The sequence below is a fragment of the Rattus norvegicus genome, chromosome 3 (assembly GCF_021556685.1).
Source record: "Rattus norvegicus strain SHRSP/BbbUtx chromosome 3, alternate assembly SHRSP_T2T, whole genome shotgun sequence".
Taxonomy (NCBI): Eukaryota; Metazoa; Chordata; class Mammalia; order Rodentia; family Muridae; genus Rattus; species Rattus norvegicus.
In genome coordinates this window covers 168,046,451-168,069,530 of record NC_141536.1, presented here as the reverse complement: position 1 = coordinate 168,069,530, position 23,080 = coordinate 168,046,451, and the positions used below count along the sequence as shown (strand labels likewise).

The following is a 23,080-nucleotide window of genomic DNA, read 5'->3' as shown; positions in this document are numbered from 1 at the left end:
CAGTGACTGCTCATAACTTCTGATGGAAGTTAGTCCCGAAATGCAAACACTACCTCTGAGCTACACACCCAGCTTTTGAAATGTAATTTTAACACCCATTGGATTAAACAATAAAGTTTGGGGATTTGTATTTTGTTCTTTTTCCCCCCTACTCATTTACTTTTTGTTGTGTTGTTTACTAGTTAGCACACTCTGGCCTGGAACTCATAAGCAGCTAGGACTGGCCGGGTACCGGTCTTGATCCTCTTGCCTCGGTCTCCCAGGTACTGGGATATAATAGATATGTCTCACCATGCCTGGATCACTCATTTTTTAATTTAATTTTCACATTTACAAAGGACTGGTCTGTGGCTAGCTGGAAGATAAGCTGTTCACTACCTTTTGCTGCTCTATAAAGCCACCTTGATGAAAGGTCTGAGCATCCTTCTCACAGAGCAAGCCTAAGCCTACCCACATGAGCCCTCTGAGGGGCCAGCACTCACCCATGTTGCCATTCTCCATGCCACGGATGTCAGGACGGAGGCGGCAATCTGTGGGTGGCAGGGTCTTCTCCATTCCTGACTCCAACTCATTGAGACTCACAGTGAAGCTGGTGAAGTTGTACATCTGCAGGAGAAGCACAGAAACATTATTGCAAACGGCTGCAGGAAAATGACCCATTGGTTCCCTAAACCCATGACCTTTATCCTGCCTCCCAAGGTGGCCTTCTCTTCTTTCTTGACATCATCTTGAGCATATGGTTCAAGAGCCACAAGGAATGTAAATTTTCTCTAGTCATCCTGACTTAAATGACTCCTAGGATACTGACATCACTAAAGAAAAAAAAGAAAGAAAAGAAAACAGCAGATATTGCCACGACCCGACCTGAGGTCTAGAGGGTGTTAAGAGAATCTATCTGGCTTCCCAACATGGTCCTCAGGTAGCCTTAGGTCACACCTAACTCCTTTTAGACCCTGCTTTATTACCACAGCCTCCCTGTCCTAGAACCAGTTGCCCAGCACCTCTACATGTGTACAGTCTGTCTTTCCAGGCCATTTCCAATACCCCAGATCCACCAAACCCAAAGACACACGAGGGCTTCATGCACACTGAACCGAAAAGGAACGAGAGTTCCTCTTAAAAGAAATACCCCTGGACTTTATTCTTCCAAAAATGATCCGGACGGATCCTGTTCCATTCACTCGTGCTGTAACAGCACAGCGAGAGTGCCCGATAGGTTTCATTTGCTTTGCTTTGTTTTGGTGACTTCAGCACAAGCTAGAGCTCTGGGGAAAGGGAACTCAGCCGAGACATTGCCTCCTTCAGTGGCCTCAGGCAAGTCTGTGGGAATGAGCAGCACTCTGCCACTGTCTCTGCTTCAGTTGTGCCTAGGCTCCCCTCAGTAACCGACTACTACCTGAAAGTGCAGGCCTTCTCCCCACATTAGTTTTGGTCAATGTTTTATCACGGCAATAAAATCAAACTAATACAGTAAGGCAACATGGTCACAGGTAAGCAGGACTTTCTTCTTTTTATACTTATGTACTCTGTGTACGTGTGTGGTTGGGCATGTGCCATTATGTGTGTGGGCACATGCATGTAGACCAGAGGACAATCTGTAAGAGTTGATTCCTTCCTTCTACCATATGTGTTCCAAGGATCAAAGTGAAGCTGTCAGGCTAGGTAGCAAGCACTCTTAGCCACTGAAGCCATGTCCCTCAAAACTAAATGCTGGCATAGTGCTAGGGACAGAATGCAGGGCCTTGCTTGTGCACGCTAGGTGCTCTATCACCAAGTTACAGCGCAAGCCTTGAGGACCCCACACCCCCTTTTTTGAGAACAGGGTTTTTCTGGGTAGCCCTTGTTGTCCTGGAACTTTGTACATCAGGCTGTCCTCAAACTCAGAGATCCACGTGCCTCTGCCTCCTGAGTGCTGGGAATAAAGGCGTGCGCACCCCGACTGCCTGGTCTGACTGACTGACTCATTCGTTCATTCATTTTATCCTATCTGCTTGTTTTGAGACAGGGTCTCACTATGTAGCTCTGGTTGTCCTGAAACTCACTTTGTAGACTTATAGCTAAATGGATTCACTTGCCTCTGACTCCCCAGTGATTAAAGGCATGTATCACCACACCTTGGCTATTTTTTTTTTTATTTTTTAGTTATATGCATGTGTGTATATCTATGTATGGGAATTTGCAAGTGGTGTTAGGTCTCCCAGGTTGCAGTCAGTTGTGAACTACTTGACATGGATGCTGGCTGAGAACTGAAATTGGGTTCCCTAGAATAGCAATAATCATGCCTCAGGCTAAGCTATCTCTCTAGCTCCTGGAGCTTTCTTGATGAGACATGGTCAGGACAGGGCTGGAAGGCACAACCAAGCACTAGTGAATTCTGCATCAAGATATACCTGCTAGGTGGATTGCCTTACCCACCTATTCCCAGGTCCCACATAGGCATAGCAGTAGGTAGAAGTTACTCTCAGGCTGGACCACAGCGTAAGTCTCAAGGTAGCTCTAGGGCCCTCAGGATTATAGGGATGTGATGGAGCCTCCCTGTCTGCTTGGAGACAGAGTTGTGGGCATGACTGGAAAGGTACAAACAGGAATAGCCTGCAGCAGACAGGCCTGGCCTCAGAGAGGGGTAACAAACCTGAGCAGAGTTGGGGGGCCGGCTGTTGATCCTCCAGAGTAGCTTACTGCCAGGGATGACTTGCACAGTCTCCTGAGCCACAGGAACATCATCTGCCATATTGCCAGGCACATCACTGTTAACTTTCTCTGGGGCATCATCCTGAAACACAGATACCTCAGTATGACCACTGGCCAGAAGACCGGTCCCCAGAGCACTTGAAGACTCAAGACCCAAGCCCTGTGCAATGCCAAAGCCTTTTCTAACTGAGGAGACAAAAATTCAAACTGTGTCTGTGGCTTTGCTTTCTGTAGAGGTGTGTCAGGGCGGACTTCTACGATCTCACAGAGAAGGGAATCACATGTTGAAAAGCAGCAGGTACAAACGCTGTCCTCCCTGACAAATGCCTGGCCATGTGCCTGCCCTCCTTCTGGACCCATAACCCATCACCTGAGACTAAAGGCCTCCTGAGGCCATCTGCTCTCCTGGGCAAGCTCATGAGCCCATCCCATTTTAACAGGGGCAACTGTTTGATTTGCTTTAAAGTCGGCCACAGGACACAGCTGTGGCGTGAGAACACCAGGGACACAGGATCAAAGTCTGGGCCCTTCTGCCTGCCTGCAGCAAAGCTGCCTGAACCTGAACATTCTGTAGTCTGTGGGAAGCTGGGAACTTGCTGTACAGATGAAGCTGCCCTGGAACTTACACGTATCCTCCCGTGTTTGCATAAGTGACTACCACACTTGATGATGAAATTTCCCTTTTTTAAAAAAATAAAATTACCGCGGGCAGTGATGGCTCACACCTCTAACACCTCTAATCCCAGCACTCTGGAGGCAGAGGCCAGCGGATCTCTGAGTTTCAGGCCAGCCTGGCCTACAGAGTGAGTTCCAGGACAGCCAGGACTACACAGAGAAATCCAGGTTTGAAAAACAAAACAAACAAACAAACCAAATTATTATAAAAGGTGTCCAGTAGCACATATAAAACATAAAAAACCCAACTAGATACCTGGATGAGGTCAAACATCTAAATAAATACTGAACATCTCTGCTGCAGAACATGGTGACTGTTTTTAATCTAGAAAGCATGGCACCTCTTTTGAACTATCACTTTTAATTCTAATTTTGCTTAAGAATAACATAGTCATCAGCATTCCAAAATTCTTAGAGGAACGTCTTTGCCAGTACTTCCTGACTGCTGAATATATTATTGAGAATTCAAGAGCTGAGAAAACAGAAATGAGATTCACTTGACTTCTTAAGCAGGCCTCAGCTAACTCAGGCAGAATGAGAGACGTATTACAAAGAAAAATGTGGAAGGGCTTGCCTTCCCCTGGAAGATTCCAGCAGCTTCAACATAAGCAGAACAAAGTCAAACACCTCTGTCCAGATACCAGAACCTAGACAAGAGACAGTTTTGGCTGGACAGACATATTCCACCCACTACATACACCTCCTGACCAAGGCCACAGAAGCACAGTGCTCCTGGATGGTGTATCCACCTTGAGCAGGGTCAGCTGCAGCTGGCACTCACCGATTTGGCCTTCCTGGCATGGTCACCTCTCTTCTCTTGCTTCTTAAAGGATTCATATGAAACAGGATCTATGCCCCACAAGCACTCTGTCCACTTGCCATACATTATAAAGAGCTTCTTCCTACTGCAGTAAAGGAGTTTAAAACATAGTTAACAACCATCACCATAGTTAACAGGGCATCCATCACCTTAGTGCAGAAAGGAACTTCGTGTGTCAGAGCCTCATTCACGCTGCTGGAGAAAAGGTATCCCTATCCCTGATGCCAAACAGGAAATGAAGGCACAAAAGCCTGAGAGTCCTCGGGGCCTTAGAAAACAAAGGCAAAGGCCAAGCATATCTGTAAATGTAATGCTGTATGTGCAGGCCCTTTACTAGGGTGCATGCTCGATCACTGAGCCGCACCCCACAGCCTGCTGCTTTTTAAATCCTACACTGGGCTTTCGTGTAACCGTGAGACTTTCAGATCTTATCAGATCTGCCCATGATGCCTCCCAGGGTCCCATGATTCTCTTTCTCTTTGGTTATCACTGCTTTCTTCCTCTAACCACATCCCTGGAAAAGTCCGCAGCAGAGTCAGGCTCTACCTCCTATCAAAATGGACAGAGCCCATTCAGGACAGTCTTTTTCTCTTGCCTGTCTGGGAAGCACACAGACTGGCTGAGTGCTCCTTGGGCAGTGCCCTGACAGGGGAGTGCTGCGAGCAAGCGAGCCAGCGAGTGAGGTAGGACTCGTCTATGTCAGGCACTTGCAAGGTGGGTGAACTCAGGAGCTCAGCCCAGCTCCTTAAGCAACTCTACCTCCATGAGAAATGTTTGCTTGGGACTGGGGTGAAGGTTCAGTGAGAGCTTGTTACCGAAGCACAAGGACCCAAATTCAGATCCCTAGAGTAACACCGGTGCTGGGGGGCAGGAGGGACAGAGCCAGCCAGGCCAAGTCAGTGATGGGTCAGTGACCTCCAGGTTCAGAGATCAAACATGTGAGAAGTGACAGAGGGAGAAGACAGCCAACACTGACCTCGGCTTCCACATGCATGCTCACCAACACGTTCACAGCACACATGCACAACACATACACACTCACACAGCACACACAAGCAAAACAAAAAGGGAAAAGGAAGGCATGCTTGGACCCAGGATACAAAACCAAAAGGTCAAGACCATCAGCTCAAAATCATCATCCTGCTTTACCCATGGCGGGCAGGCCAGTCTCAAAAGATGCCTCGGTGCCCTGGTCACCACTTTGACCATAACAGGACCTGTGTCCTTTACAGCACACGTATGAGGTCCTGACATTTCTCATCAATCTAAAGTCTGACATTAATACACAGGTTGTTTGAACAGATGAGTTTCTAGTTTCCTAGAGATAGGCAGAGAGAACAAAAGCATTTATAACTAGATGTCAATAGCTTGAAAGACTCTCTTGGCATTGTACTACTGAATGGTGGCTAGTTATAAATAAAAACTTGAGGGGCTGGAGAGATGGCTCAGAGGTTAAGAGCACTGTCTGCTCTTTCAGAGGTGCATACATGCAGGCAGAAAGCTGTATGATGTATATATAATAAATAAATAAATAAATAAATAAATAAATAAATAAATAAATAAATAAATAAATGTTAAAAAAAAAAGAAGGAAGACAAGTCTGGGGTTTTTCTCAGCCAGGCTTACTCTAAAAATAAAATAAAACAAAATAAAATAAAATAAAATAAAATAAAATAAAATAAAAACAAAACTTGAGATCTAGAACATAATTTTACCAAAGGGAGAAAAATCCAGAAAATATATCAAAACAGTGTTACTGGCCATTTCCTACATGGCAGGCAGGCGGTCTAGGCTGTCACCCAGCATTTAGGAGGTGGATGCAGGATGTAGGACTGGGGGGAGCTTGCACTGCATGGCAAGCCCATCTCAGAAACAAAATAAATGGAAAAGAAAAAGCCACATTAACCCTGAGCAAAAATGTCTTGTTCTTTAAGGTCACTTCTCTTCGTCCTCCAGGGGGACAAACTCCACTGTCCTATCACCAGAGGTCACACTCAACACTCATCTTTTCTTCTTAAAGGACTATATACATCAGTGTATAAGCACAGGTAGGTACAGCACTAGGCGCTGCAGACCCACACCCAGTGGGCATCACTGAGTAGACCTACTTCTTGTCCTGAATGTACCCTTCAACTCTGTGAAGCTCCTTCCCGAACAGTCCACAAGGCTTGAAGTGCAGTATGCACTTATCTCCAGTTCTGTGGGAGCAAACACAGGCATGAGCTATGTGAGATGTCTAGAGAACCAACCAGGCTACAGAAGGAGAAGGACTCACCATCTAAGAACGGAGGCCATGAGTGACAGTTAACATTGCAAGGAGGCTTTGCTCAGTGACAGAAAGGCTGTGTAACTGACTCGTGGTGACTGTCTGCACAACTGGGTGATTTACTAAAATATTACTTCAGTGCCCATTTGGAAAATGGGTGAATTTTACGATTTATCAACTATATTATCACTAAGGTGTTCACAAGCAAAGCCAGTAAGTTATGAGCTTCAGTCGCAAACGGAGGCCCTGACTATGCCCTGAGCTTAGACGTGCTCACTACATCCCACCAGGCACCTACACTTCTTTGGTGCACTTTACAGTTTCAAAGAAATTAACAATGGTAATGAAAAAACAATCGATCAACATCGGCATTTCTGATTATCTCTACACTTGACAGAACTAAATCTAGTCAGACACAATGCCTAGGGGCCCTTCTACAGGAAGGACTCAAGCTGAGGAACGGGAGGGCAGGGCTAGACAGGAGGAGTGCAGACAGACAGCTTCCTTCGTATCCGTCAGCTCGACGGCCTGGCTTGTCTGACATCTACGGCTCAGAATCACTACCCCACATACACAGATGGACCTGTTACCTGTGATTTAGGATCTCCACTATCCCATACTGTTCTATCCATAGCTGCCCCAGGATGACATTGTGTACACAGCAGGTGGGGTTGGTCCAGGTGTAGGCTTCATTATGTCTGTGAAAACACATACAGCACAAACGTCAGGGAAATGAAGCTCAGAACTTGGGTACCCAGAAGGCTATGACCAGGCAAAACCAGACCATAAATGCCTGGGAGCAAGACAGTGCTTTGAAGTCTTTCCAGCGCAGGCGATTTAGTTAGTGTGCATCTGAAATTTATTTCTCCGTTCCTTTGTAGCATCAACAAAGCTTTCTACTTAAATGTCAAGACAAGTTAATAAGCAATAAAGGAGACTGAAACAAAAGAGAGGCAGCTCTCCTGTGAAGCTGCCGAGAGGGAAGACGCTCTAAAAACCACAGTCCTGGGCCCAGCCTGGCTGTGGGGAGTGCAGGAGAGGGCTGCTTTTGTCAACAACACAGAGCACTATCCATCCTTTGAAATGACCTTGCCACAAGGACAAGCCTCACAGGGTACATGGAGTGGCACCGAGACTTGCCTATGGGAGGCTGCATCAGAGAAGCCTGAGTGAGAACAAAAACAGCTCGACATAGTGTGGCTGAGGAAAAATGCCCGCACTCTCTCGAACGGCCCAGGTGGAGTCCAAGCTTCTCAAACACATTTGCAGCTCCCCAACTCTACCCATCTCAACTCCCAAGGCAAAGACTCTCAGGACACTGGCCAAGCGCTGGGTGCCCACCACAGGAGCTTCCCTCAAGCCGGGCTCTGGGCTCTGGCAAGCTGTGCAGGTTCGGCCTCTAGGCTCTTAGTGTTTGTTGGATTTTTGAGACAGGGTTTCACTATGTGGTTTGATTATCCTAGAGCTCACTATGTAGACCAAGCTTGGCCTCAAACTCAGAGAGATCCCCCTGCCTCAGTCTCCCCGAGTGCTGGAATTGAAGATGTGTTCAACTATACCCAGCCTGCCCCTAGGTTCTTAAAACTGTCTGGTGAAGGCCAAGGAGATCAAATACTACACAGACACTCCCTCACAACAGGCTCACATTAGAGAGCCACAGTAGCAATTGAAACCCTGGGCTGTGGGGGCTGCAATGCGTTTCAAGATTTGCTACTGACTGCATATCTCTGGTGGCAGGTGGGCTGGACAGCCTCTACGAGGGACCTCTAGTGGTCCTCACCTGCAGGCACTCAGCTTTGTATGTACAAATACACATGCCTTGGTGAGCATCAGCAAGCAGGTATATGTGGCTACAGGGAAGCTATGGGTTCCACTGCCGAGAGTACCTGACTCTGAACAGCCCTGGAGAGGGAGTCTATGGCTGAGAGTGAAGTTCCTGCTGACTTGGAGCCAGCCTCTCTTAGCCTAGAAGTAAAATGCTAAGCGAAGCAGTTGGTTTGGGATTGTCCTGAAGCAGTAACGATGGTTAAGGTGTGTGGGAGGGGATGTGACTCAGCCACCTCGGTGGACACAGGAACTCTCCCCACCAGTAAGCCTAGCAGAAGTGCCACTGGCAGAAAGGCTCTCAGCCCACACAAGGTCGGGATCTCCCCAGAAAGAAGCCCTATGAGAAGTGGAAGCCATAGTGTCCTCCCAATCAGTGCAGGGCGCTCTGGTCCTGCTTGTCCCTGTTACTCACTTGAGCAGTTCCAGTGTGATGGTCCCCCGGGGCTCAGCCTCCACACTCTTGCCCCAGAATTTCAGCTTTGGGTAGATGGAACCATGGAACATGAAGTCTTGATTGAGACCTTCTGAATAAAATGCACTTATAGGAGGGTGATGACTGACCTGCTCAGATATAAATCTGAACCCTAAGTCTTCCCTAGATCCAAAAGTGAGAAAAGGGGAAGAGAAAAAGTCACATTAATGATAGCCATAACAAAGGGCCATCAGCTTACCCACCAGTTGGCATGGTCTGCTCTCCCCTAGCCGCTCATACAGGATCTGGGCCCAGGAGCCTCCAGCTATGACAGGAGGCAGAAACACCCAGCAACAACCTCTCAGATGGCCCGTCTGGCTGTGTACCATCACTCTGGAGTACACTGCCCACTACCACAGAAGCTCTCCTGAAAGACAGAGAGCCTCTGTCTGTCCCACTGCTCACCCCACTGATACCTCTTGTTATTTAAATATCAGATATCAGTTATTAAAAATATCAGAATATTGACTGCACCCGTGGGGACGAGCACACCAAACGGACACCAACACAGTTCCACGTGGTGAGATTTTAATGGGGGAAGGAGACAAGGGAAGGGGCGAGAGAAAGAAGAGAAAAAGAGGCCTGGAGGGCAGGGAATGTGCCTTTTATTTGGAATATGACATAAAGGTTCCCAGGTGGAGGTGTGAATTGAGCCAAAAGGTCTTCTGGGAATGTATGGCCATTGCCATGGCAACAGTGGCCAAAAGGTGTCACAGCTAGGGGCAATTCCTGATACCAACAACCTCAACCTCTGAGCCATCAACCAGGACCTCAATCCCAGGAACTCTAAGCACCAGCAGTCCCAACGACTCAGGACCCTATGAATGGATGCTTCTGTCCAGCCTTTTGTACAGGCTCCCAAAACTTCTATGATGAAAGGTCTTGGATCCCAGAATATTCCTGGCCAGGAAATAGGATTTTAGCAGACTCCCTTATTCAATAAAAATGTCAGTTTTTAATTGTTCCGGAACTATGAATACACCTACAGTTGTAGTCATTAGGAATTATAAAAGCTAAACCACATAATTACTAACTTAGCTGGAATCAGAATTCCCAATCATTACAGAGGAAGGAAAGTTGAAAAATTAGATTTTAAAAGGTTGCCTGCCAAGGTATGTAATCTACAAAATGAATACTTGTCTAAGAAAGGCAAGTGTATTTTTAGCTGTTCAAGAGGGATAGAAGGGATGGAAGACGGTAGACACAGTGCTGCGCAGTGCTGTGGAGTAGGGCCACTTGGTGTCGGGGAAGCTCAGTGTGGAGACACCAACGAGCAGCTTCAGAGAGGAACATATTGTGAGGGAGTTTTCCTGGCAGCCTCTGAATTAAATCCCAAGTCAGGCTAAGCCTCTGTCTGATGTCCGCAACTCAGGCTGCTCCCGTTCTCCCCACATCCACATGACTGCAGCCGCTGCTGCTTCTCTTTTTTGCTGAGACAGGTTCACACTACAGAACCCAGGCTGGCCAGGAATTTGTCCTTTTTTGTTGAGACAGGTTCACTGTATGTAACCCAAGCTGGCCTGGAACTTGTAATCCTCCTGCCTAAGGCTCCTGAGTGATAGAATTTAGAGGTATGAGCCACCATGCCTAACTCACACAACTGTTTTTTTTTTTTTTTTTTGAATCACCCAGAAATGTTCTCCTTCTACCTTACTTCTCTTCTCTTCCTCCTATTCCTCCACTTCCTTTTTTCCCTTCTTTTTGGTTTTTGAGACAGGGCTTCTCTGTGTAGCCCCGGCTGTAGCTCTGGCTGCCCTGGAGCTCACTCTGTAGCTCTTGAACTGTAGAACTTGCTCTTGAGCATAGAGAGACCCCTGCCTCTGCCTCTCGAGAGCTGATAGTGAAGGCACCTGCCGCCATGCCTGGCTAAGGAAAACGTTTATGATGCACTGCAAAAGACATCATTAGCACCTCACACACAAGAAAAGCTACTACGATGTTGAAGCCAATGTTCTTTGGTGGGCTGCATCTGCTTTCTCCTTCCAGCATGCCATGTTCTACACAGAACACTGTCGTGGCTAAAACACCAGCAGGCTCCATTTAATGAACTCCCCAGACTCCCGGCTGACCCTGACTGCAGGGCAGCGGTGGACTGTCATGGCACAACTCCTCTCTGCAGAAAGGATCTCAGAGCAGGGTAGCAGGAGCTGGCCCTCCTGCCTGCAGCCCCATAGTCTGTGGCGAGTGATCATGATGCCAGCCAATGAGAATACCTCATCTAAATCCTTCTAGTTACTTCCTCCCCCATCAGAAAGATCTCCTTAGTAAACCACACTGCTGTGCTCTGCACTCCTGAGGCATAAGCACAGCATAGCAGCCATGCATGCAGCACAGAACAGGTCGCAGAGAGGCTGACTATGAATGATCCTGAAGAGCACAAATGAACGCACAGGAAGTGTGCAGATTCAGTGACTAGTCTCTGGAGGTTCAAGCAAGGCTAAGGCAAAAACGCACCAGAGTCTGTAACATGTGACTAGGAGTGTTTACCATGGCAGCATCTCCAAGACAGTTTTCTGCATAACTGCAGGAGACCCAGAATTGGCAAAGTAGGTAGCAACAATCTCCAGCCTAGCCGTCTAGAGATTCACCACAGCTCATACTAACTAGGGCTCAGTGTCCAGGCTCAGGTCTGCTAGGTCCAAGGATGAGAATGGAGGGTACACACTGCTCACTCACGTGTGTTGGCCACTGTCTGCCCCGTCTACCCTACCCTGCCAGCCTCACGCTCTACAGGGTTCCAAGAGACATGACACCACCCAGGAGAAATCACTCAGAGGGAATTCAGAAACACTTGCCCACTAGACATGGTGGGGCTAGCTCTTTCCTAAGATCCTGCAACACAGGCACAGAATGACACTGACTTGGACAGTGCTCCCTCTCGTTGGTTACTGCTCTCTCATTAAAGTGCTTCTACAACAAACACAGTCGTACTCACCAGTTCTGGTTCCATGTCTGGTCCCAAACTAGTTATCCCAGTCTCTGCCATGTAATGCACATACACCACTGGTGGTCTACACTGCACGACCTCCATCCGTGAGCCCACTGTACTGAGACTCTATGCCAGACCTTCATGCAGTGCCAGGGTTCTATCCCATAAGTAACACGGCACTCCATGTGAGTATTTCTCACCCACAGCATTCCAAATACTTCAGTAGCTCCTAACTCCAAGCACCTATCCTAATCTGAGGAATCAGTGCTGAAGAGAAAATTGAGCTCTTCTTGTCCATCCAAGAGCCCTTCTGCAAAAGATTCATTATTGACTCTCCTTACCTGATCAACTCATATGTCTCCCCCAAGAGCGGGTTAAAGGGTTTGCCAGTTCTCTCCCACTGGGAAGCCACAGCCGAGACCGCAAAGGCAGCTACAGACTGCAAACAATCCAAAGGTGGATCAGAACAGCTTCAGCCCAGACAGCCAAGCTGCTCCCCAAAGGGCATCCCACAGGGTATCCAGGCCACTCAGTTAGCACTGCCCACTCTGCTGACTTCTCAGTTTTCGACTAACAATGTTTTTTTAAAGATGGCACACATACACACGTATACATAAATGCACAGGTAAATGCCCCCCCACATAAGCACACGCACATGTGAGACAGTAAAGAGATGTCAACTCTGTGAGTTGACTGACAGCGGGGAGTTCTTAGACTGGGCAGATACCTAAGAGACACAATTCTTCCTGATAGCCCACCAGCAGAATACCTGGGTTCCTACAACTACGGGGTCAGTCGGTCAAACAGCTAAAGCATCGGACTGTCCTCAAGGTCACATGAATACCCACCTGCATCCTTTCCAGGGGCTGGGACTGGTTTGAGGCTCTGTGAATGAGATACACATGCTCCATGTACTCCGTAATCCGCTGCAGGAAGCTCAGGGGCTCATTGAAGGCAATCGGCATTGTGATCTTTGACAGTTCCTTGAGGAGCCAGAGAGACATCTGGTTGGGCTTCTGAAGCTTCTGGGTGTGGCCCGATGCAAACATCCCACTTTACTTTAGTGGTCTGAGGGTCACTTCTCAGAGCCTCGAATTCCCATATAGACACAGTCTTAGAAACTCGCTATGGGCAAGCTATCTGTTGTGAGTCCTGGTTTCTACCTTACCTAACTTGGAATGTTTTCCTGAGTGGCAGCAACGGCAGCTCTCTAGGAGCCACTCCAACCTGAATAACACATAGAGATCACAGGAGCTCTAAGACAGCCACACCCCTCCCTACATCCATTCTAGATGAGTGGTATCAGCTCCAAGCTTCCCATTGTTAAAACTTGCCCTTGATGGGCAGGCAGTAATAACACATGCCTTTAACCCCAGCACTTGAGGGCAGAGGGAGGGGGATCTCTAAATTAAAGGCCAATCTGGTCCATGGAGCGAGTTCCAGGACAGCCAGGGGTACACAGAGAAAACCTGTCTGGAAAGAAAACAAAACAAACCTATCCTTAGCATCCATGGCCTCTTCCAGAGTGACAGGGAAGCACCTGTGGTGCCCGCAGGCAAGCCCCTCTACAGTGTGGTGCCCGCAGGCAAGCCCCTCTACAGTGTGGTGCCCGCAGGCAAGCCCCTCTACAGTGTGGTGCCCGCAGGCAAGCCCCTCTACAGTGTGGTGCCCGCAGGCAAGCCCCTCTACAGTGTGGTGCCCGCAGGCAAGCCCCTCTACAGTGTGGTGCCCGCAGGCAAGCCCCTCTATAGTGTGGTGCCCGCAGGCAAGCCCTTCTACAGTGTGGTGCCCGCAGGCAAGCCTGTCTACAGTGTGGTGCCCGCAGGCAAGCCCTTCTACAGTGTGGTGGCCGCAGGCAAGCCCCTCTACAGTGTGGTGCCCGCAGGCAAGCCCCTCTACAGTGTGGTGCCCGCAGGCAAGCCCGTCTACAGTGTGGCTTTGCCTGGAAGCCATTTCAGAGTCTGTGAAGAAGCACCAAGGGACAGAAGTGAGGCTGGAACTCCTGACTCCACAGAGTTCATGAATAGAGAACAAAGGTCTTCAGAAGCTATTCCTGAAAGGGCTTTGAGAAAGGCATTAGCAGAAAAGATAGAAGGACTATCATAAGTTAGACTCCAGATAATCAAATACCCCTATTAAAAATGTGGTACAGAGCTAAACAAAGAATTCTCAACTGAGGAATATCGAATGGCCATGAAACACCTAAAAAATATTCAACGTCCTTAGACATCAGAGAAATGCAAATCAAAACAACCCTGAGATTCCACCTCATACCAGTCAGAATGGCTAAGATCAAAAACTCAGATGACAGCAGATGCTGGTGAGGATGTGGAGAAAGAGGAACACTCCTCCATTGTTGGTGGGATTGCAAGCTGGTACAACAACTCTGGAAATCAGTCTGGAGTTTCCTCAGAAAATTGGACATAGTACTACTTGAGGACCCAGCTATACCTAACTCCTGGGCATATACCCAAAAGATGCTCCAACATATAACAAGGACACATGTTCCACTATGTTCATAGCAGCCTTATTTATAATAGCCAGAAGCTGGAAAGAACCCAGATGTCCTTCAACAGAGGAATGGATACAGAAAATGTGGTACATCTACACAATGGAATATTACTCAGCTATCAAAAACAATGACTTCATGAAATTCATAGGCAAATGGATTGAACTAGAAAATATCATCCTGAGTGAGGTAATCCAATCACAAAAAACACACATGATATGCACTCATTGATAAGTGGATATTAGCCTAAAAGCTCAGAGTACCCAAGATACACTTTACAGACCACATGAAGCTCAAGAAGAAAGAAGACCAAAGTGTGGATGCTTCTGTCCTTCTTAGAAAGGGGAACAAAATATTCACAGGAGGAAATACAGAGACAAAGTGTGGAGCAGAGACTGAAGGAAAGGCCTTCCAGAGACTGCCCTACCTAGGGATCCATCTCATATACATCACCAGTCACTATTGCAGATGCCAAGAAGTGCATGCTGACAGGAGCCTGATACAGCTGTCACCTGAGAGGCTCTGCCAGAGCCTGAGAAATACAGAGGCGGATGCTCACAGCCAACCATCAGACTGAGAATGGGGTCCCCAACTGGGGAGTCATAGAAAAGACTGAAGGAGCTGAAGGGGTTTGCAACTCCATAGGAAGAACATTATCAACCAATAGACCTTCCAGAGCTCCCAGGGACTAAACCACCAACCAAAGTATACACATGGATAGACCCATGGCTCCAGCTGCATATGTAGCAGAGGATGGCCTTGTTGGGCATCAATGGGAAGAGAGGCCCTTGGCCCTGTGAAGGTTCGATGGCCCAGTGTAGGGGAATGTCAGGGTGGGGAGGTGGGAGGAAGTGGGTGGGCGGGGGACCATCCTCATGGAGGCAGGGGGTGAGGGGATATTATGGAGGGTTTCTGGAGGGGAAACTGGGAAAAGGGATAACATTGAAATGTAAACAAAGAAAATATCCAATAAAAAAGAAGGAAAGAAAGACTGTCAGAAGAAGGTGAAGCTGTTGTAACAGGGTGGGCTCAGGCGCTCCAGGAACAAGGACAGACTACAAGCTTTGGCTCTCAGGATGATTTGCAGGCCTCTGTATTGGGGGCTAAAATGAGCCCTCTGCTCTCACCAGCCCCAAATGTCACTAGAGATTGATCGAGTGCCCTGGGGAGGCAGCATAGTCAGCATATTTACCAGCAAGACAACATTCTGGGAAAGGGTAAGGCCTTGCTTACAATACCGATGATCTAGGGAGACCCCACGGAAAGCCTGAACTCACAGATCCTGAGCCAGAGTCAGTTAGGCTTCTCAGACACTACATGCCAAGCTGAGAGACATTCAGATATTGGGAATATAGGGATGCCTCTATAGCAGAAAGGTAAGAAAAGATAAGACTTCCTCTACCTTCTGTGCATTACATACCTGTAAAAGCAAGAGAAGTTGAGCCCACAACCTACAGTGCAAGAGGTCAGAGAGGTCAGCAGTGGGCAGGAAGAAACACAGAAGGCCCGCGCAAGAGGGAGGCCAGCTAGGCTCACAGGCACTTGCACACTCACTGCTCACCTGCTCTAAACCCTCAGCCTTGGGGTCCATAGGCCAGGCTCCACCTCTGCTGTTGGGTAAGTACCATAGCCTACAAAGTAGAGTTGGCTAAGGCTAGCAACACTTCTCCTTTGATCCAGCAGTGCCATGTCTGGCACCCATCTCTGAGCCTCAGCAAATATACATGCAGGGCTAGTCACTGTGAAACGGTCTAATGTCTAAACCAGGGCATCATCTCACTAAACTGAAAAAGCACCAAGAAAGGGGGTTGAAGTAGTTACAGAATCACTTAAGATATTGGCAGCTGAGAGATAAAGACAAGCCTGTTGCCTCTCTGACAGCATGGGGGACTTCTGTAAGTCAGGTGTGGGGCATGGAGTGAGGTGCCATGAGGATGGGTGACAGTTACTTGTACAGAAGGATAAGCTCAGGAAGTGAGCTTCCGAGACTGCCATGTTCTGGATGTGGTCAGAGTATCCCAAGGGTTCAACAAATTAACTGAAGAATTCGAGGATGACAATTAATCCTCTATGGTGTTAATGCCAATCTTCTGTAAAGCCATCAGTATTGGGTAAAATCATTGGGAGGAGCGAGCTTCCAGAGTTGATTAGCAAAGAAAAAGCAGGTGCACTGTACAGGGGAGCTGATTCCTGCAGCCCGGCCTCGACCTCCTCGTGCACACGTGTGGACACAACTGTACAAGGGAGCTGATTCCTGCAGCCCGGCCTCTGATCTCCTCGTGCACATGTGTGAACACAACTGTACAAGGGAGCTGATTCCTGCAGCCCGGCCTCCACCTCCTCGTGCACACGTGTGGACACAACTGTACAAGGGAACTGATTCCTGCAGCCCGGCCTCGACCTCCTGGTGCACACGTGTGGACATAACTAAATGTACGTAAGCAGCTCAGTGGTAGAATGCTGCTGAGGCTCTGGACTCAGTCCCTAGAACTGTAAACAACAACAGAAGAAAAAGGAAAAGAGACCAACAGGTAGGCAGCTGTGCACGCCCCTTCCCTGCCTTTCCCTGTATGACCGATGCTACCTCAGGACTCTGCCAGCATTGAAGTCACCACCACACATGCCCTTGGTCTTATAACTCCAGACACAGGAGAGAGAGTAAGCCTCTCTCCTCTACAATTTACCCAGTCTATGGTATTGTGGTACAGGCAACAGAAAACAGATTAACACATATTTAATGAATTTGACTTTGAACTCATATTTTGAAGTAAAATCATAAAAGGAACCTGTAAACATAAAAAATGAAACTGATAAACCCACATGGTTCACCCAGGCCCGTGTACAATCACTCATGAAAAAACTTGAGGGGCTGGAGAGTTGGCTCAGCGGTTAAGAGCACTGACTGCTCTTCCCGAGGTCCTGAGTTCAATTCCCAGCAACTAAATGGTGGCTCACAACCATCTGTAATGGGATCCAATGCCCTCTTCTGGTGTGTCTGAAGACAGCTACAGCAAACTCATAAAAAAAAAAAATCTTTAAAAAAAAAAAACTTGAAAACTTTGAGACACAGATACATAATCAAGAAATCAAGGTAAGGTAGCATCCTAGGAAGACCTATGGATGCTACGCAATTCTGAATGAGCTCCCTGCTTTGGGTATTCCTACCCAAAAGAGAACCTTTAGTTACAACTTCTTCCAGCTTCCCAAAGCCAGACCCACACCAACCTACCTACCTTCAATCCATCTACAGGGATTTCAAATAAAAGGCTGAAAGAAAGTGTCTGCTCAGGGAACATAGTGTAGAAAGAAGCAATTGCAACAAGAGGATGGCATTAAAAGAACAGGTTGACAACAGGTACTTCTCGACTCTTAGACTTGGGTTTCTGGTTGCCAAGTGCTGATTTGTGCACGAAATGTGTCAGAGAACACACGAGTACACTAGCCTCTAACAGTCGAAGAAGACCACAGGGAAAGTGTATGGCTGCTAGACACTCCATCCCCATGACACAAAGCCGCAGTACTGGACAAAGGCCATCTAGGCCTAGTGTATGGCTAGGGCCCCACCTGGTCTCAAGCGGTTGGTTTTAGGCCACAAGCAAGGTGCACACTTCAGGGCACCAGGAAAAAGGCCTATGGGATGTCTCCTGCCTAACTGCTTAACTGCAAAACTGCTATTGGGCTGTTCCTATCTAATGTTTCCCTTAGGCCGTTGTTCCTTTCCTGCCTTGTCATGGTAATTCCATGATCATTATAAATATACAGCAGGTACTTTCTCAGATACCAACAGTACAAACCTCACAGGAATTAATATCTAAACACCATGCTTCACACGACCTATCTGCACTCACCAAGCCAATGCATTTCTTCAGGATACTCCACACGCTGAAGTCACTTCTGGTGAACATGGGAGCAGGCAGGGCTGTCCTGTAAGAAATTTGAGAGCAATAGGAACTTATTATCCAATGGAATATATAGGGGGTCGGGAGTATTTCTCATAGGAACTGTTCAACATCATCTTCTGAGCTTGAGACTGAAACATCAGTCTCTAAATGACGGCATGCAGGGAGAGAAGTGAGGTCACAGCTGACACTACAGGGCTTCTGCACCATTGCTTTTAAGTCCTCCTAGAAATGGTTATTGGCCGTGACAGCCTTGGAGTCTTGACCCAACTCTGCAGCGGCCAGGCCATTGCTATCCTTCCTTGAGCTCAGGGCAAAGGTGACAATGAGAAAGAAGGGAATCCCTCTCCTTACATCCCTACTTCCTACTGTAGAGTCTTCTGCCCAACGTCAGATGGTGGGCAGAGCAGAGACAACAGGAGGGAGATGAGACAAGAGCTTCCCAAGGTGCATTCCTTCTCAAGCCACCTTCCACCCGGCGACGGCCCAGCAGTCACCTTACCTCACTCCTGCTCTGGCTACCTGAGGAAAGACTAGAGCTTCCTTAGGAACCATGGGCTACAGTAAACACTGTCTCCATGTGTGGGAAGAAGCCTCAGTAGAGATCTGCCTCGCTTGTAGGAAGGAATGTGGCCATCATAGGAGTGCGGAGAAGGTATCAGAGTGAGCCCTCAGATACACATGACTGCTCTGGGCCCTTAGAGGACAACCTAGTTTTTCTGGTAGAATTCCCAATGGCGCTTCTCTGAAGTGGAACCTGACTGGGCATTTTCATCTGGAATAGTAATAGCTGGGGTCTTGTAAGCCCTCAGAAAAGGTTCATTAAGTCAAGACAAGAGGGAGAAAAACTCTGAGGCAAAATGAAAAGGAAAGAAATCTAATGCTTACTGAGCACTGTGTACCAGGGCTGCCAAAAGTAGCTGGAATGCTGTGCCTATGGCAAACTATGAGAGCCACTAGAAATAAGGATATAGTTCCATATAAGGTCAGGGTCAGGCCCCAAGGACCCACCCTGTGCTAGTTTTTGTCAACTTGACAAAAGCTAGGATTACCTGAGAAGAAGAATCTCTGCTGAGAAAAATATTCTATCTAATTGCTTATAGGCAAGTCTATATGGTATTTTCTTGAATAATAATGGATGTAGAAGGGTCAAGCCCACGTGAAGCTGAAGGCAGCATCACTCTTTAGCAGATAGTCTTGGGTTGCGTAAGAATGCAAATGGAGCAAGCCATGGAAGCAAACAGTTGAGCAGCACTCCTCCATGGTCTCTGCTTCAGTTCCTCCCACGGCTTCTCTGATGATGGGCTGTAACCTGTGAGCCACACAAACCCCTTATTCCCAAGCACATGAATGTGTTTGGTCTTGGTTGTGGTGTTTATCACAGCAATAGGAAATAACTAACACCCAACTACTGTTGCACGAAGACATGAAGGGTCAACAGGGGAAAAGACATGGAGGAGGATGGCAAGGCCCCAGGCTGAGACAACAGTATGGAGGAACTTTGGTACATACAGGTCTAGATGCAGAACTCAAGACAAGAGGCCCAGGGGAGGCAGAGCCAGGACAGTGAATGAAGACAGGTCTGAGTGCAAGGATAAAGAGGTGTGAGCCCTCATTTCAACAGTGACCATGCAGATCAACATCCACCACGCCACCCACACCTGTCTGAGCAAATGGAGCACCACTCAGAGCTGCTTGGGTCGAGAGGGATGGGACAGGGATGAGTCCCTGTTACAGGAGCTTTAGCAGAGAACAGAGGTGACACAAACAGTATGCTAAGTGTCACTGTGCCTAGAAAGAATGAGGGAAGGCTGCACACTCAATGCAGGGTGGACATGGGAGAACCTCGAGATCCAGGTATATCTACCCGCCCAAGCACTGGATGAGGGGACAGAATGAGGCAGTGGTCCCACACTCACTGTGATGTTCGGTCACAAGGTGATGCACACTGAGGAGGGAGCTGGTGAGAAACAGAGTGAACAAGCTCCTTACACAGGCTCTCACAGCCCGTGTGAGATACTCTTGCATATGAATGTAGGACAGGAGAAAGCTAAGCACCTTGGACAGAGGAAGCCTGCCCTGAAGGCAAGTGGGCTATGCCTTAGGTCAGCAGTGAGGCTGAGGGTCCACTGAGGCCAAAACCACCTTTTAGAATATAAGCAGGAAGCCTAAGTCCCACGGGCACTTTTTCCTAGATTGAGGAGCTTCTCTGATGACCACATAGTCTAGGTACACAAATGAACATGGTTTTGCTGCAGCAACTAATCAAACCCTGTCAGTCCCTACAGGGCCAGTGGTCATCATTTCTAGGTGAGGTGCACAAGGTACAAGAGAACTGTCAGTAGTCCTGCTAGCCCAACAGTCCAGAGTATCTCAGTGATACACACAAGGAACAACAGGATTAACCTGCTGCCTGTGGAGTGGAGGTGTACCTGTGGGTCAGTAAATGAGAGCTGTGGATCATGGGTCAAACACTGCCCTTCACTGACCTCCATGCCCCCGTGGACAGGCATCACATCTCACAGGACATCTGGTGGCTAGACTGCCTGGAAGAGTTGTCTTGGAACTAGGGGTGCTCCAGCTCAAGTCACGAGACTGAAGAGAATACTTTATAGGACATTAGGGTGATCCTTGATACAGTGTGTGTAGACAGCAGTGAGACAGCATACCTGTGCTTCTGAATTCCATTCTCTTGTGGTGATCTCTCCCCATGTTTTCCACTCCTAGTATTTTTGCTGGTATCCAAGTCAATCATCCCAGTAATTTTATTTGCCTCTGAAAATTCCCCTGTAGAATTATCAGAATCAAAGCCTGCAACAAAGAAGCAAAAGTGGTCACCTTCTCTAGACTTGGAGATGTAGAAGCCTACTTGAAGAATGACTACACAAACAAAAGATCTGTAAATCTTTGGTCTGGGTTTGGATTTTGAGGCAGGACCTTACTTTGTAGCTTTGTCTGGCCTGGAACTCACAGTGATCCACCAGTTTCTGCCTCCTGAGTGCTGGGATCATGTGCCACCATCTCCATCTGCTTATCTTCAAGTGGTACACTTAGAATAATCGTCTCTGTTCCCAACTCAGTCAAAGTGACGGTGCGCCTCGGTGTCAGGACACAGAGGGCTGTGTGCAGCAGCACCTCTGCAGCCTACTGCAGTCGGCTAGGATGGCAGAGATCATCAACATCAATAAGGCTGAAGAAATCTCCAGGAAATATCAAGACAAACTTATTCAAAAGCTCAGGGGTGTTTGGAGTAGAATCTGCTACACCGAGTCCCTGGCTCTGAGAGACCTTCTAGGGGATGTGTGGGTGAGGAGACATCTGAGGTGGTCTCTCTCTGGTAGGCATGGCCTTCTGAGTATGGCTGGATATCTACCTGTCTGTAGACTCCTCTTCTGAGGGATACTGAGGCTGTTCTACGCACACTCCACTTGTAGGCACACAACAATGAGAAACAGAATCAATGGGTCTCAGTCATGAAACAATGAAAATTATTTCACTGAGCCTTGGAAAAGGAAAGGAGCTCAGTGTCTCTCCTTTTGGGATTTCAGTAAGTCCACAAATCTGATCAGCCAGCAGCAAGGCTGAGCAGTGAATGGCTGACAGACACTCCATGCTCAGAATTCTAGAAGAATGGAAGTAATAGCCAGGAGGTGGTGGCACAGACCTTTAATCCTAGCACTCGGGAGACAGGCTCTTTCAAGCATCCAACCCCCACCCCTACTTCCCCTCCCCCTCCCCCACACACTGTCCTTTCAGGCTGTCTCTTAAGATCCAGTCAAGGTTCACCTCATGAGAGAAGCCATCATTGTCAGGTCTAATCTAACAGGCCAAACCCCATGATCCACATCCCACAGATTCCTATACAAGATGCAGTCTCTGGGCCATGTCTCTTGTAGTTGCTCACCTGTGACGGCATCAAAGAACTCTTCCTCCCCGTTCATCCTTCAGTGACAAGGCTGTCACCGTCCTGGAGTTTGGTCCTCCTACTGGATCATCTCTGATCTATATTTATGTAGAAGTTGTGTAGATCCTGGAAATCTGAGGGGAGAAATATTTTGAAATGAACTCAGCTTCTACAAAGTCTATGGTCTAGAAACAGCTTATAAGTCCCTCCCTCCTCCCCTATTTTTTAAATTTGGCTTTTGTTTGAGACAGGATCTCACTCTGCAGTTCTTGCTGGCCTGAAATTTGCCATGTAGACCAAACTGATCTAGAATTCAAACATCCTTCTGTCTACAACTCAAGGGCTAGGATTGCTACCATGCCCAGCCAAATACTCATATTTGAAATTGATCTAATCAATCTCTATAAGGGCCAGGCGCATTGGCACATGACTTTAATCCTAGCTCCCCAGGCAGAGGCAAGTAGATTTCTGAGTTCAGGTCTGCCTGGTCTACAAAAGGAGTTGCTGGTCAGCCGATATTACATGATGGGACCCTATCTAAAAAGAAAGAAAAGGAGAAGGAAGAAGAATAAAAATAAAACAAGAAGAAGGAGGAAGAAAAGGAAGAAAAAGAAAGGAAAGAAAAGAAAAAAAGAGAAAAAGGGCTGGAGAGATGGCTCAGTGGTTAAGAGCGCTGGCTGCTCTTCCAGAGGTCCTGAGTTCAATTCCCAGCACTCACATGGTGGCTCACAACCATCTGTAATGGGATCCGATGCTCTCATCTGGTGTATCCTAAGAGAACAACAGTGTACTCATATAAAATAAATAAATCTTTAAAAAAAATTCAAAAAAGAAAAGAAAAAATTGATCACCTCATGTCTAAGTATTGAAAAAAGTTAATTAAAACAAATTCCTTCTTTGGGCAGCAGGAATCAAAAGATGCACGCAGACCTAATATAAAGATGAAAGACGGGCTGGAGAGATGGCTCAGTGGTTAAGAGCACTGTCTGCTCTTCCAGAGGTCCTGAGTTCAAATCCCAGCAACCACATGGTGGCTCACAACCATCTGTAATGGGATCTGATGTCCTCTTCTGGTCTGTCAGAAGACA

General features: G+C 47.6%; 1 protein-coding gene across 3 annotated transcripts in view; it reads right to left on the bottom strand.

The window, feature by feature from the left end:
* The window catches only part of Osbpl2 (oxysterol binding protein-like 2), a 45,077-nt gene that overhangs the window by 4,678 nt on the left and 17,319 nt on the right, over nt 1-23,080 (bottom strand). Inside the window, exons 2-13 of one of the 3 annotated variants that reach the window (XM_087651181.1) lie at nt 21,993-22,126; nt 21,031-21,245; nt 20,758-20,899; nt 18,038-18,113; nt 12,529-12,663; nt 12,022-12,119; nt 8,692-8,874; nt 7,043-7,150; nt 6,295-6,384; nt 4,148-4,271; nt 2,633-2,773; nt 483-606 (exon numbers count right to left, since the gene is read on the bottom strand). In XM_087651181.1, coding sequence (XP_087507307.1) covers nt 483-606; nt 2,633-2,773; nt 4,148-4,271; nt 6,295-6,384; nt 7,043-7,150; nt 8,692-8,874; nt 12,022-12,119; nt 12,529-12,663; nt 18,038-18,113; nt 20,758-20,843 — 1,165 coding nt within the window. In that variant the 5' untranslated portion in view covers nt 20,844-20,899; nt 21,031-21,245; nt 21,993-22,126. 3 annotated transcript variants of the gene reach the window in all.